At 35.2% G+C, this 13,762-nt stretch overlaps 1 protein-coding gene across 4 annotated transcripts in view; it reads right to left on the bottom strand.

Moving 5' to 3' along the window:
• Nucleotides 1-13,762, bottom strand: part of HERC4 (HECT and RLD domain containing E3 ubiquitin protein ligase 4) — a 124,678-nt gene that overhangs the window by 30,268 nt on the left and 80,648 nt on the right. For all 4 annotated transcript variants that reach the window (XM_076010031.1, XM_012762704.3, XM_012762703.3 and 1 more), the window contains one exon: nt 6,650-6,769. In XM_076010031.1, coding sequence (XP_075866146.1) covers nt 6,650-6,769 — 120 coding nt within the window. The remainder of the gene's footprint in view (nt 1-6,649; nt 6,770-13,762) is intronic.

Here is a 13,762-nt window from a genome sequence, read left to right on the forward strand (position 1 = left end):
TTTAAAAAAGTTAAAATTAGGAAAATCTATTTATAATCCCAATATTGCCATGAAACTCCAAGGCCTGTAATGGTTCTGATTATAACCAAACTGTTACCAGACAGGATCTCTGTAATTGTCTGGGACTTTATACTTAAATGATATTTTTGATGAGTGATGGCCAAATGAGCATTACATCTCATTCTAAAAGCTAACCTTTCATTTTAGTACACAGAAAAAGGCAGCAAGGGAACAAGCTTATCAGACACCTCAGAGTAGAGGCTACTGCCAAACTTGCAGCATGTGTCACGGAAGCCAGTTAACAATAATCACCATTTTACCAAGACTTAACCGGTGTCAGTAACTACCCTAAGTACTTCTTATGGATCACATCAATTAATCTTCTCAATAACTGTTTAAGATAAGTACTATTATCCTAATTTACAGAAAAGAAAATGAAATCTCAGAGAAATTAAATAATTTTCCTAAGGACACATAGTTGAATAAATGCTGAGGTGGGAGTTGAGCCCAGGCACTTCTCTCCCCATAAAAGATTTAGAGGGGTACAAGTTGTTTTTTTGTCACATGGGTGAACTGTATAATGCTGAAGTTAGGGCTTTCAGTGTACCCATTACCAGAATAGTGTACACTGTACCTGACAGGTAGATATTTATCCCTCACCCTTCTCCCACCCTCCCCCCTTCTTACTTTTCAAAGTCCATTATACCACTTTATGACCATAGATACCCCTTGTTTAGCTCCCACTTTTAAGTGAGAATATGTGGTATTTGTTGTTCCATTCCTGAGATGCTTTATTTAAAATAATGGTCTCTAGTTCCATCCAAATTGCTGCAAAAGACATTATTTCATTCCTTTTTATGGCTGAGAAGTACTCCATGATATACATATACACACAACTCCCACATTTTCTTTGTCCACTCATCAGCATGGGCACTTATGTTGATTCTGTCTGTTTGCAACTGTGAACTGTGCTATGATAAATATTCAGGTGCAGGTGTCTTTTTGATATAATGACTTCTTTTCCTTTGGGTATATATCCGATAGTGGGATTGCTGGATCGAATGGTAGGTCTACTTTTAGTTCTCTGAAAAATCTCCATTCTGTTTTCCATAGAGGTTGTATTAATTTACATTCCCACCAACACTGTATAAGCATTCTCTTTTTATTGTATCTGCGCCAGTATCTTTTTTTTTACTTTTTAGTAATGGCCATTCTGACAGGGGTATGGTAGAATCTCATTGTGGTTTTAATTTGCACTTCGCTGACAATTAGTGATGTTGAGCATTTTTTCATGTTTCTTGGCCATTTGGTCTATCTTCTTTTGAAAAAAAATCTGTTCGTGTCTTTCATCCACTTACTGATGGGGTTGTTTTTGCTGATTTTTTTTTAGTTCTTTGTAGATTCTGGATATTAGCCCTTTGTCAGATGTATAGTTTGCAAATATTTTCTCAAATTCTGTAGGTTGATTATTGACTCTGTTATGTCCTTTGCTGTGTAGAAACTTTTTAGTTTAATAAGTCCCATTTATTAATTCTTGTTGTTACTATATTTGCTTTCTGGGATCTTAGTCATAAATGCTTTGCCGAGGCCAATGTCCAGAAGAGTTTTTCCTATGTTTTCTTCTAGAACGGTTTCAGGTCTTATATTTAAGTCATAAATCGATTTTGAGTTAATTTTTGTAAAAGGTGAGAGATAGGAACACAATTTCATTCTTCTGCGTGTGGGTAATCCAGTTTTCCTAGCACCATTTATTGAATAGTGTGTATTTTCCCCAGTGTGTTTTTGTCTGCTTTGTTAAAAATCAGTTGGTTGTAGCTACATGGCTTTATTTCTGGGTTCTCTATTTTGTTCCACAGATGTGGCTACCTTTATACCAGCAACACGCTGTTTTGATTACTATAACCTTGTACTATAATTTGAAGTCAGATAATGTGATGCCTACAGATTTTTTCATTTTGTTTAAGATTTCTTTGGCTATTTGGGCTCTTTTTTGTTTTCATATGAAGATTAGGATTTTCTGATCGGTGAAAAATGACATTGATATTTCGATAGGAATTGTGTTGAACCTGTAAATTACTTGTGGTAGTATGGACATTTTAACAATGCCAATTCTCCCAATCCATGAGCACAGGATGTTTTTCCTTTTGTTTGTGTCATCTGTGATTTCTTTCATCAGTGTTTTGTAGTTCCCTTTGTAAAGATCTTTCCCCTCCTTAATTATATTCCTAGGTATTTTCTTTGCAGATATTGTGAATGGTATTGAGTTCTTCATTTGACTCTCAGCTTGCCTGTTATAGGTATACAGAAATGCTACTGATTTGTGTACATTAATTTTATAACCTGAGACTTTACTAAACTTACTGATCAATTCTTGGAGTCTTTAGGGTTTCTAGACATAAGACCATCAGCAAAAAGGATAGTTTCCTCTCCTTTTTCTTGATTTAAATGTCTTTTAACTTCTTTCTCTTGCTTGACCACTGACTAGAACTTCCAGCACTATGTTGAACAGAAGTAGAGACAGTGGCCATGCTTGTTTTGTTCTGGTTCCTAGGGGAGGAATGCTTGCAACTTTTCCCAATTTAGTGTGATGCTGGCTGAGGATCTGTCATCTATGGCTTTTATTATTTTGAGGTATGTTCCTTCTATAACTAGTTTGTTGAGAGTTTTTATCATGAAGGGGTGCTGGCTTTTATCAAATGCTTTTCTTATATCTACTGAAATCATCATATGATTTTTTTGTTTTTAATTCTGTTTATGTGGTGAATCACATTTATTGATTTCCATATGTTGAATCACTCGTGCATACCCTAGGATGAAATCCACTCAATAATGGTGAATTATCTTTTTCATGTGCTGTGTGATTCAGTTTGGTAGTATTCTGTTGAGGATTTTTGCATCTAAGTTGATGGGGGCTATTGGTCTGTAGTTTTTTTTTGTTGTTGTTGTATACTTCCCTGGCTTTGGTATCAGGGTGATACTGGCTTCACAGAATGATTTTGGGAAGGTTTCCCCCTTCTTGACTTTATGGAACAGTTTCAGTAGGATGGGTGCCATTTTTCTTTGTAGCGCTGGCAGAATTTGACTATGAATCCACCCAGACTGGGACTTTTTTTCCTGGGGAGATTTTTAAATACTATTTCAATCTTGCTACTTGTTATTGGTCTGTTCAGGATTTCTATTTATTGCTGATTCAAGGTTGGGAGGTTGTGTGTTTCCAAAAATTTATCTGTTTCCTCTAAATTTTCTAGTTTGTGTGCATAGAGACTATCATAGTAATCATGGATATTTTGTATTTCTGTGGTATCAGTTGTAATGTCTCCTTTTTAATTTCTGATTGAGCTTATTTGAGTCCTTTCTCTTCTCTTTCTGGTTAATCTAGATAGTGGCCTAATGATTGTTTATCTTTTAAAAGAACCAACTTTTTGTTTTGTTGATGCTTCATATTATGTCTTTCATTTCCGTTTTGTTTATTTCTACTTTGATCTCTGTTATTTCTTTTCTTCTGCTAGCTTAAGGTTTGGTTTGTTCCTCTTTTATTAGTTCCTTCAAGTGTGACACTGGATTGTTAATTTGTGATCTTTTTGTCTTTCTGATATAGGCACTTAGGGCTATAATATTCCCTCCTAGAACTGCTTTTGTTGTTCCAGAGATTTTGGAAGCTTGTGTCATCTTTGTCATGTAATTCAAAAAAATCTTTTTATTTCCATCTTGATTTTGTCATTCACCTAAGGATTATTCAGCAGCAGGTTGTTTAATTTCTACGTATTTGTGTAGTTTTGAGAGTTTCTCTTGGAACTAGTTTCTAATTTTGTTCCACTGTGGTCTTAGAAGATACATGATATGATTTTGATTTTTCTGCATTTGCTGAGACTTGTTTTGAGGCCAGGCACTCTTATGTTACTCTGCTTCCTTATCATATTTATGGTGTGTGCCAGGATTCCTAATCATCAGAACATAATCATCCTCCATACTAAATTAACAATAACTTGATTGTTAAATTTGTATTTTTATTTATAATTACAAATTTGTTAAGGTTTTAGAGATCTTTTAAGAACTAAGCATCAGAAGTTTAGAACTAGTTTAATGTATATATGTATTTATATAATTATAACAATATGTAAGTGAACACTGGGCTTTGTAAGAAATTGTTTTTCTTTAAAAGGAGTCCATATATCATTCCTGTTTCAAAAACACTGCTAATAAACCCAGGGTACTCTAGGTGGCATGTCAGGGGGTTCATATGCAGTCTCAGGGTAAACAAGGTTCATTTCCTGAAGCGCCAATTTTCCTTAATGGCAAATAAATTAAATGCCTTTTACATTGCAGTATCTATTACGTCCAGAAGGTAAAATTTACATGCTTTCAAAGAGAGAAATGAGCCTCCAAAACAATTCTTGCCAAGGGAAGATTAAAACCTCAAGAAATGGGTTATTTCTCCTGCCTTTACAGGTGCTCTGGAAGAAAAATTGAGAAGCTTAACCTAGGTCAGAGATTTAGTTCAAATAGGGAAGGAAAAAGGAAATATTCAAAACTTTCCTGAGGTCTATTATTTTCTTTCCTAAAAACCTATCCCTTGATTCCAGCTACCACTCCATTTTTCTGCTCCTTTATAATGCAGAACTTCCTGAAAGTATTGCCTATAGTTAATGTTCTTGCTTCCTCACCTCCAAATTTCTCTTTAGCCATACCTCCAACTCTAGAATGGCATTATCAAGGTAACCAACCGACCTTCATGTAACTAAATTTACCATCAACTCTATGGTTTTATCCTCCTCCTCAGCAGCACTGAACACATTTTTTTCCACTTTTAAATTTTGGTTTCCATGACATTTCCCTGCTTTTCCTCCTACCCCACTTGTCTTTCCTTCTTAACTCCTTTGTGGATTTCTCTCCTTTCCTCATTTCATATCTAATCCATTAGTGATTCTTGTCCCTTTTATCTCCGAGAGGTATTCCAAGTCTATTTCCTTATTGCATCTACACAACTACTTTTCTAGTCAAACCCATCATTTTATCTTCCCTAATCTACTGAAATTAACAGTCTCACTGGTCTCCCTCTTTCATTTTTTCCCATGCCCTACCTAGCTAACAAAGCAATTATCCAAAATATAAATCAGACTAAGTCTCTCCCTGCTTACCATTCACTAATGGCTTACCATAATCAGATTAAATCATTACTACTGCTAATTTACTAAACTCTCCATGTGTTCCTTGCCCATTTTTCTGATCCTTCCCCACTCCCATATATTAGCTTTCTATCCTTCAAACATATCAAGCTTGTTCTCACCTAAGATCTTTTACTAAATACTCATTTTTCTTTAAATTCTCTCTGTACTGATTTTACAGGGCTTCCCCTTGTCATTTAGATTACCACTCAGTCCTGATCAGACAAGTCTTTTTAGATTACTCAATCTCAAGAAACCAGTCTTCACTACATCCTCTCATTTTAATTCTCTATATAGTACATATTATTAGTTGGTATTTTTTGCTTTGTTTATCATCAATTTTGTCCACTAGATTATAAATTTCATGATACACAGGGCCCACATCTGTCTAGTTCACCACTGTATTTTCAATACCTAAATCAGCACCTGCTACATAGGAGATTCTCACTAAATATTTGTAGAATGAGCAAATGACTAGATCTAAACCTACAGAATGGCTATACACCTGATCCAGCCTTCCAGTAGTTCTGGAGAAAAGTCAATGAGTCTCTCCCAGTCCTGACCTAAGTACCTATGGAAGGAAAACGCATCTAGAAATAAGTTGATTCCTGGAAGTAAAAGTATCCTAAAAATAGCATGAACTAACCAGGCTGCCATTCAAATACTACTGTGCCTTTTTAGTGTATACTAACCATATTCCAGATACTATCAGAGGTGCTAGTTAACTGACAGAGTGTTTATCCACAAGAAGCCTAGTAAGCAATGAAAGGTTAATCACTTTTCTACAACTACTGCACACATATTAAATTACCTGCTTTGGGGACAGAAAAGTTGGTCTCAAGTATACTAAAATGGCTAGTAAATAACAGTATTAAACCTGACTATTTTATATCTAACTGCTCATCCATTCCTACATTAAAACTTTATGTGCCTAATTCAAATTTTATAAGACTATTCTACTATTTTAATGAATATTAAGTGTCTAATTATTAAAGACTTATTATACATCTTGATGTATATCAAAAATTTGAAATAAAATTAAACACTTAACAGGGAAAATTCAAAAATAAAATCAATGATTCTAAGGTTCTCTTCTGGTAGTTTGGAAGCACTAATCTCACAAGAACAAAACATTTGTAAGAGTTCCAATATCAGGGACTCTAGTATTTTTAACATCAGAGAAATAAGAGGCAATCTCATGGAAAATAAATTAAAGTTAAAAATCCATGTCACATTTGTATTTTTCTTTAGAAAACTGTAATACAGCTCTTCAGTTTAGATTTGGTAAAACAGTGGAATGTTTGCTTATAAACACTGTATGATATATAGCTAGTTCTTTGCAATGTGCTTTTATTTTTTAAAAAACAGCTTTAATTAAAAGCTTTGAAAAAACTATGAGGTATCTCAGAAACAAGTTATTGTTTCTTTTGTATTTAAACAAATGATACATAGAAATGAAATCACAAAATGCACAGAAAACATACCATTCCATAGGCTTGCTGTTGGACCCAGTTGATATAATCATTCCTTATGTCTATCAATTCTTGTACTTCATGTATGTAAAATTTATCATACTGTATAATCTGCCCCGATTTCTCATTTACCTATAAAAAAAAGTTTAATTAACATTAAATTTAACCAGTAACTAAGACAGAGATTGAAAAATGTTTAAATAGCAAAAGGCTTTGGAGACTTGTTAATATTTTTCTTCCTAAAAAAATAATTACTGAGTGCCTACTATATGTCAAATGCTAGTTAAGTGCTATGAGAGACACAAAAATTTGTAAGATGTGAGATCTGCATTCAGTACCCCAAAATCTAGAAGAGAAAGATATAATAAATGCCTTTATAATCACAACACAGTATGACATATGTACCATTAAAGTATATATGGTATCTATAACTAGAAAACTATAAGAATTTATGGTTGGGAAACGGGACCTAACTAACAGTAATAATAGCTAATGCTTGTTCAGTGTGAGATCTGTGCTGGGATCTCACTAGAATAAACTTTAAGAGTTGACATCTGGGTATGATGTGAAAAATGAAGAGGGTACAAATTACCACCCCAGAGATTACTTACTAATTACAAAGGGAAAAACAAATTTTTACAGTGGAGAGTATCACCTTAACTGAGATCAAACTAATCATTACCAATACCAGAACAATGAATTATGTTCCCGGTAAAACAGATATACCATCTATGAATCAAAAAAGGTTTAACCCGAACATAATCAAGTCCCTTGATCTAAATTCTAGTCTGCAGGAAATACAAAGGATAGAAGAACAAGTTAAACATCACCATGAAGAAAAAAAATCAGACAAATCACGATTGTGGGACTTTAATAAGACTGGCCAGATTTCTTCAAAAAGTCAAGGTGATGGGGATAAAAAGGGTGGAGATGTTTTAAATTAAAAGAGACTAGAGGAATTCTGGTGCTGGATATGGCAGAATACCTTGTATCAGACTAATCCTCTTGACAATAACAATTATAAACTCTAGACAAAATATAAAAAAGCAGCTAGTAAACTGAAAAACACTAGACATTAATCAAAAGTAGGCAGAAACAGGAATAGACATAATTTTTTTAAGATGGAAAAAACATGTGAGATCCACATTTTTTTCCCAAACCAACATAAGGGTTGGGGACAGAGCTCAACCAGAAAGCAGTAGTCTTACCAGACACAGGAGCCAGAAGTTAAGAGAGTGAGGCTGCCAAACAGTGAGAATGAATATCACAGAAAAGAATTCGGAGGGTAATGCCCCAAAATCTGAATGCAAACTCCCCTTACATCTTTGGCTAATTCAAATCATGAGTGCACAAGATGATACTTGGAAGGGGGAAAAACCCCAACAAAACAACAGAAAGCAGCAGCTGGGAGGCTACTCTAAAAGTAAAAGTTATAAAAAAGCATTTCCAAAGGAAAAAAGGCACATTTCATACTGATGAAATGATTAATTCACTAAGAAGTAACAAATAGCAGAGCTTCAAAATACATGAAGGAGAAAGTGAAGAATCACCACCATGGTTGGAGATTTTAACATCCCCCTCTTGTTAACACACACAAAGACAAAAATCAGCAAGCACAGATGATTTGTACAACAATTTCAACCAACTTGAATTCACTGTTATGGAACACTTTACCCAATAATTGCATATAAAACATTCACTAAGATAGACCATACCCTGGATCATACAAGTCTTAATGTAATAAAAAACATTTAAAAGAATCCAAAATATACAAAATATGTTCTCTGCTCACAATAGAATTAAAAAGTCTGTAACAAAAAGATATTTGGAAAATCCCAGAATATTGGCAATTAGATAAAATACTTCTAAATTACCCAAAACTTTTCTGGAACCAATGAGAGGGCTAAAGTACAAGATAACCAAGTAGCTCAAATTCCAAAGATGAGCAGACACTTCCAAAATGAAACAGGATGCCAGAAAAGGCTCCTCTGTGTCCAAGCAAGATACTACCTGTCATACAAGAAATAATCAGCTAAAATTCTAAGAAATCACTTAAAGCTGAGTGTAGGGTAGCTTGACAGTATAGAACCCCTGAAAGCCCCAGCAGTTTGCACTCACTCACCAACTCTTCCACACACCTTAGCTGGGTGCCCATGAGGACAACCAGATACAAGGCAGAAGATCAAGAGCCCCTCTCAGTGGTGCAAGGAATTGGCAGCCACTGTGAGAAAGGAACAAAGGCCCACCACCCTACCCAGATCCTTTCCTCACATAGTGCAAGAGCCTTAAGTCACTGAGGAAGGGGAAGAAAACTCATGCCTTGCTGCTGGGAGAGGAAAAAAACCTTTCATACCTGGGAGGAAGGGAGGCAAGAACAGTTCTGGGCCAGAATCTTCTACCAATAGGAATAGAGACCCCCAGTGCTAGGGGAAGGAGCAGTAATTTCCACACAAGATACACAAAAGAGCCAAAGCAGAGTTTGGCTGCCACAGAGATAAGGGGAACGAACTCTGAGAAAGTCCCATCATGAGGTCGAAGCACACATAATCTACCTAAGACCAAGGCTATACCACAACAAAGAACTTTTTCTGTTCCCTCCCCTCTACCAATCTTGAAAACACTGAGTAACACACAACACCAGTTGACCACTGACAACTAGCAAGAGTGAGGAGAGGCATGCAGAGAGGGGCACCAACATTGAACACAAGACATCATTAGAAGAATCTGAGGTCTGTGGTGCAATGGTAACTAGAGAAATTAAAATTCAATCCAAACATAACTTCTGACTAGACTGATTTAATTTCACACACTAACAGCCAGACAAAACAAGGTACACCCATTTATAGGATTTAAACCTACTTACTTCAGTTTCTACTATTTTACAATTAGCTAAAAATTATGAGACGTAACAAAAATCAAATGAACAAAAACAAAAACAAAAAAGGTGTCTAGAGACAAAACAATTAACAGCCAGATTCAGCAATGACCCAGATGTTAGACCTAGAAAACACGGGCTTTAGGAAAATATTCCAAGCTTAAAGTAAAAACACATCAAAATTTGTGGGTTGCTAGTAAAGCAGGGCACAAAAGAAAATCTGTAGCATTAAATGATCATATTAGGAATAAAGGGTCTAAAACCAATAACCAAAGACTCTGCTTTAAAAATGTAGGGAAAGAAGATCAAATTAAGGACAAATCAAGCAGAAGGAAGGAAATAAAGATAAGAACAGAAACTGATGAAGGAGAAAACAGAAAAACACTAAAGAAAAAAAAGAAAGCAAATGGGTTTTCTGAAAATATCAATAAAATTGATAAGACTCTAGCCAGACTGATAAAGAAAGATAGAAGATACAAATTACTACTATCATGAATGAAAAAAGAGACATCATCACATAGGTATCTTACTAAAATTGATTCAAAAATAAACAGAAAACCTGAAATATCTCAAATTTGTTTAAAAAATTTCCCAAAAGAAAACACCAGGGCCAAAATGGTTTCATTGGTGAATTCTATCAAACATTTAAAGAAGAAATAGGCCAGGCGCTGTGGCTCACGCCTGTAATCCTAGCTCTTGGGAGGCCGAGGCAGGTGGATTGCTCAAGGTCAGGAGTTCGAAACCAGCCTGAGCAAGAGCGAGACCCCGTCTCTACTATAAATAGAAAGAAATTAATTGGCCAACTGATATATATATAAAAAAAATTAGCCGGGCATGGTGGCGCATGCGCCTGTAGTCCCAGCTACTCGGGAGGCTGAGGCAGAAGGATCACTCAAGCCCAGGAGTTTGAGGTTGCTGTGAGCTAGGCTGACGCCACGGCACTCACTCTAGCCTGGACAACAAAGCGAGACTCTGTCTCAAAAAAAAAAAAAAAAAAAAAGAAGAAATAATACCAATCATAAACTGAAAAAATAAAGAAAGATCATTTCTTAATTCATTTTATGAACTCAGAATAACCTTGAAACAAAAGCTGATGGCAATATGAGAAATGTAAATTACAGATTAATACCTCTCATGAACACAAGACATAAAACCCTCAATAAAATATTAGAAAATTAAGTCCATATTTATAAAGTATAATATAATGCCCAAATAAAGTTGATCCCAAGAATGTAAGGTTGGTTTAACACTCAAATATCAACAAATTTCACAATATTGCTGAAAAAAGCAGGGAAAAAAATCACTTGTTCATTTCAACAGATGCAGAAACAGCACCTGACAAAATTCAACATCCATTCATAAAAAAACACTCTCAGCAAACCAGAAATAAAAGGGAACTTCTTCAAACATTTTTGGTAGGTAGATAAAACCCACCAATGTTTCTTTTCTAAGATTAGGAACTAGGTAAGGATGACCACTGTTACCATTTATATTCAACACTGTACTGGAATTTTTAGTTAATAATTTATCAAGGCCATAGAGTAAAAGGTCAATATTCAAAACTCAATTGAAGTTCTCCATAGTATACAGTAAAAATAATTAGAAAGTAAAACTACAGAAACATTTGGGAATAAATTTTTAAAATGATATGCAAGACTTCTGAAAACTAGAAAGCATTGATGAGAGAAAAGAAAGAGACCTAAATAATGAAGAGATATACTATGTTCATAGATTGGAAAAGAGAATAACAAGACTCAAAAACAATTGTAAAAAATAAGATTTGGTCTCTAGTTTTTAAAAAAGCAATGATATAAAAAATGTTTCCTATAACTAAGGAAATTTGAATATTCCTGCATTGATAGATACTGTAGAATTATAGTTAATTTCCTTAAGAGAAATAATGATATTTATGTTATATAGAAAAATGCTTGTATTCTTAGGAGATGAATGCTGAAGTATTAAAAGGTGATACCTGCATTTTATTTTCAAATGATTCATGAAAAAAGTATACATACACCCACAAATGTGTACGTATAAAGCAACCATGACAGTATGTTAACAATTGCTAAATCTAGAATGGAGGGAATATTGGTATTCGTTGTATGTCTTACAGTGTTTCAGTATGTTTGAAGATATGCAAAATAAAAATTGAAGAGGGACGTAAATGGAAAAGATTTAAAAAAAAAAAAAAAGGGTTTAAGGGAGAACCTTACAGAATAGCATGAGCTAAAGGAAACAAAATTTGTATATACCTGTCCCAGCTAAACTGCTGGTGCAAAGAAAATGAGAGGCACATGGAACATAACTGAACCCAACATAAAGCTTGGAACTAGCTGAGCTAAAACCTTGTCCAGGTCAGCTAACCTCACTTAGGTCTCAGGCTAAAATATAATAGCACCACTCCAGCAGGAGTGAGACAAGTGCTTATTACTGTGCGCCAATAAGTTCTGGCATGTTTTGTTGTAGAGTATTCCTGTGGCAAGAGCTGATACACGGAGAAATAACTTAAGGTTTTAGAGTTGAAAAGTGACAGAATGAGTGATATTTTATGAAAATTATTCTCTTGGCAGAATGAAGCAAAGTTAAAATAAATAAAGACATTAGTGGTAGAAAAATGAATCAAGGTATTACTAAAAGATTTAAGGTTTCTAGATAATAAGAATGCAGAGGTCATGGAAGCTAAATAGATATAGAAAACAAGAGAAGAGTCAAAGACAACTTCAGTATTTCAAGCCTCAGTAATAGCAACAAAAAATTGCTGTTAATGCGTGCGCGCACACACACAATAGGAACAGAAGACAATCTTGCTGGGGCAGGAGTGGGAGCTGGGAAAGATGAGAAATTTGGGATTAAATCTTTTTTCGTTTGAAGTGATGGCAGAACTGTAAGCAGCTCAAGAGAAAGGTTTGCCGCAAAGACATGACCGAGAATCATTTTCCTTAAAGGAGACAACTAAAACTGTGGGAGTAGGTGAGAGAAAGGTAAGAGTAAAACAAAGAGTCTGGCTAACTTTTTAAGGCAGACAGCAGAAAGATACCACATTTAGTAGAAGAAAATAAACCATCAAAAGAAACAAAGCTGATCTAACATACCACCTAAACAAATATAGCTAACTTTTCCATGAAGAATAATGAGTAACTTTATAGTTTTTGAAAAATCACATACACACTAAACCAACTAAGCAATGTCTGAAAAGAAACAAAAGAAATTATCCAGTAGAGGTATAAATCTAACTGGACAACAGTGGTGTCTAAATAGGTGCTCATTTTTCTGACTTGGTGAGATCTGTGTAAAAAAATAACAATAAAATAATAACAATAAAAAAATAAACAGGTGCTCAATAAATAAGAGATGAATGGATGGACAAATAAAACTTTTAAGAGACACGTATATGGTTCATGCTTCTAATAGCACTTTTTTTTTTTTTTTGAGACAGAGTCTTGCTTTGTTGTCCAGGCTAGAGTGAGTGCCATGGCGTCAGCCTAGCTCACAGCAACCTCAAACTCCTGGGCTCAAGCAATCCTCCTGCCTCAGCCTCCCGAGTAGCTGGGACTACAGGCATGCACCACCATGCCCAGCTCATTTTTTGTATATATTTTTAGTTGGCCAATTAATTTCTTTCTATTTATAGTAGAGACAGGGTCTCGCTCTTGCTCAGGCTGGTTTCGAACTCCTGAACTCGAGCAATCCGCCCGCCTCGGCCTCCCAGAGAGCTAGGACTACAGGCGTGAGCCACCGCGCCCGGCCTAGCACTTTTAAATGACCGGGCTAGGCTGGGTGCAGTGGCTCACACTTGTAATCCCAGCACTTTGGGAGGCTGAGATGAGAGGATCACTTGAGGCCAGGAGTTCCAGACCAATCTGGGCAATACAGCAAGACTCCATCTCTGCACAATAAATAAAAAGAGTTAGCCAGGCATGGTGACACCACCTGTAGTCCCAGCTACTTAGGAGACTGAGGAAGGAGGATCTCTTGAGCCCAGGAAGCAAGACCTTGCCTCTTAAAAAAAAAAAAAAAAAAAAAAAAAAAAAAGACTGGTATGTATATGTTATATTTTCAGATGAATGTATCATAGTGTATAGTTATTAATTTTTAGTAAAAAGAATGATTTATATAATTTCCATGTTTTTCAAACTTTTCTCTGAAGTATACCTAACAGAAAAAAAGAACACACACATACTTAACATCATTACTTACCTTCTTTCTCAGGAAATGGGGTGGAGGGAAAGTGTCAGGTTTTTACTATGCAT

The sequence above is a fragment of the Microcebus murinus genome, chromosome 14 (assembly GCF_040939455.1).
Source record: "Microcebus murinus isolate Inina chromosome 14, M.murinus_Inina_mat1.0, whole genome shotgun sequence".
Taxonomy (NCBI): Eukaryota; Metazoa; Chordata; class Mammalia; order Primates; family Cheirogaleidae; genus Microcebus; species Microcebus murinus.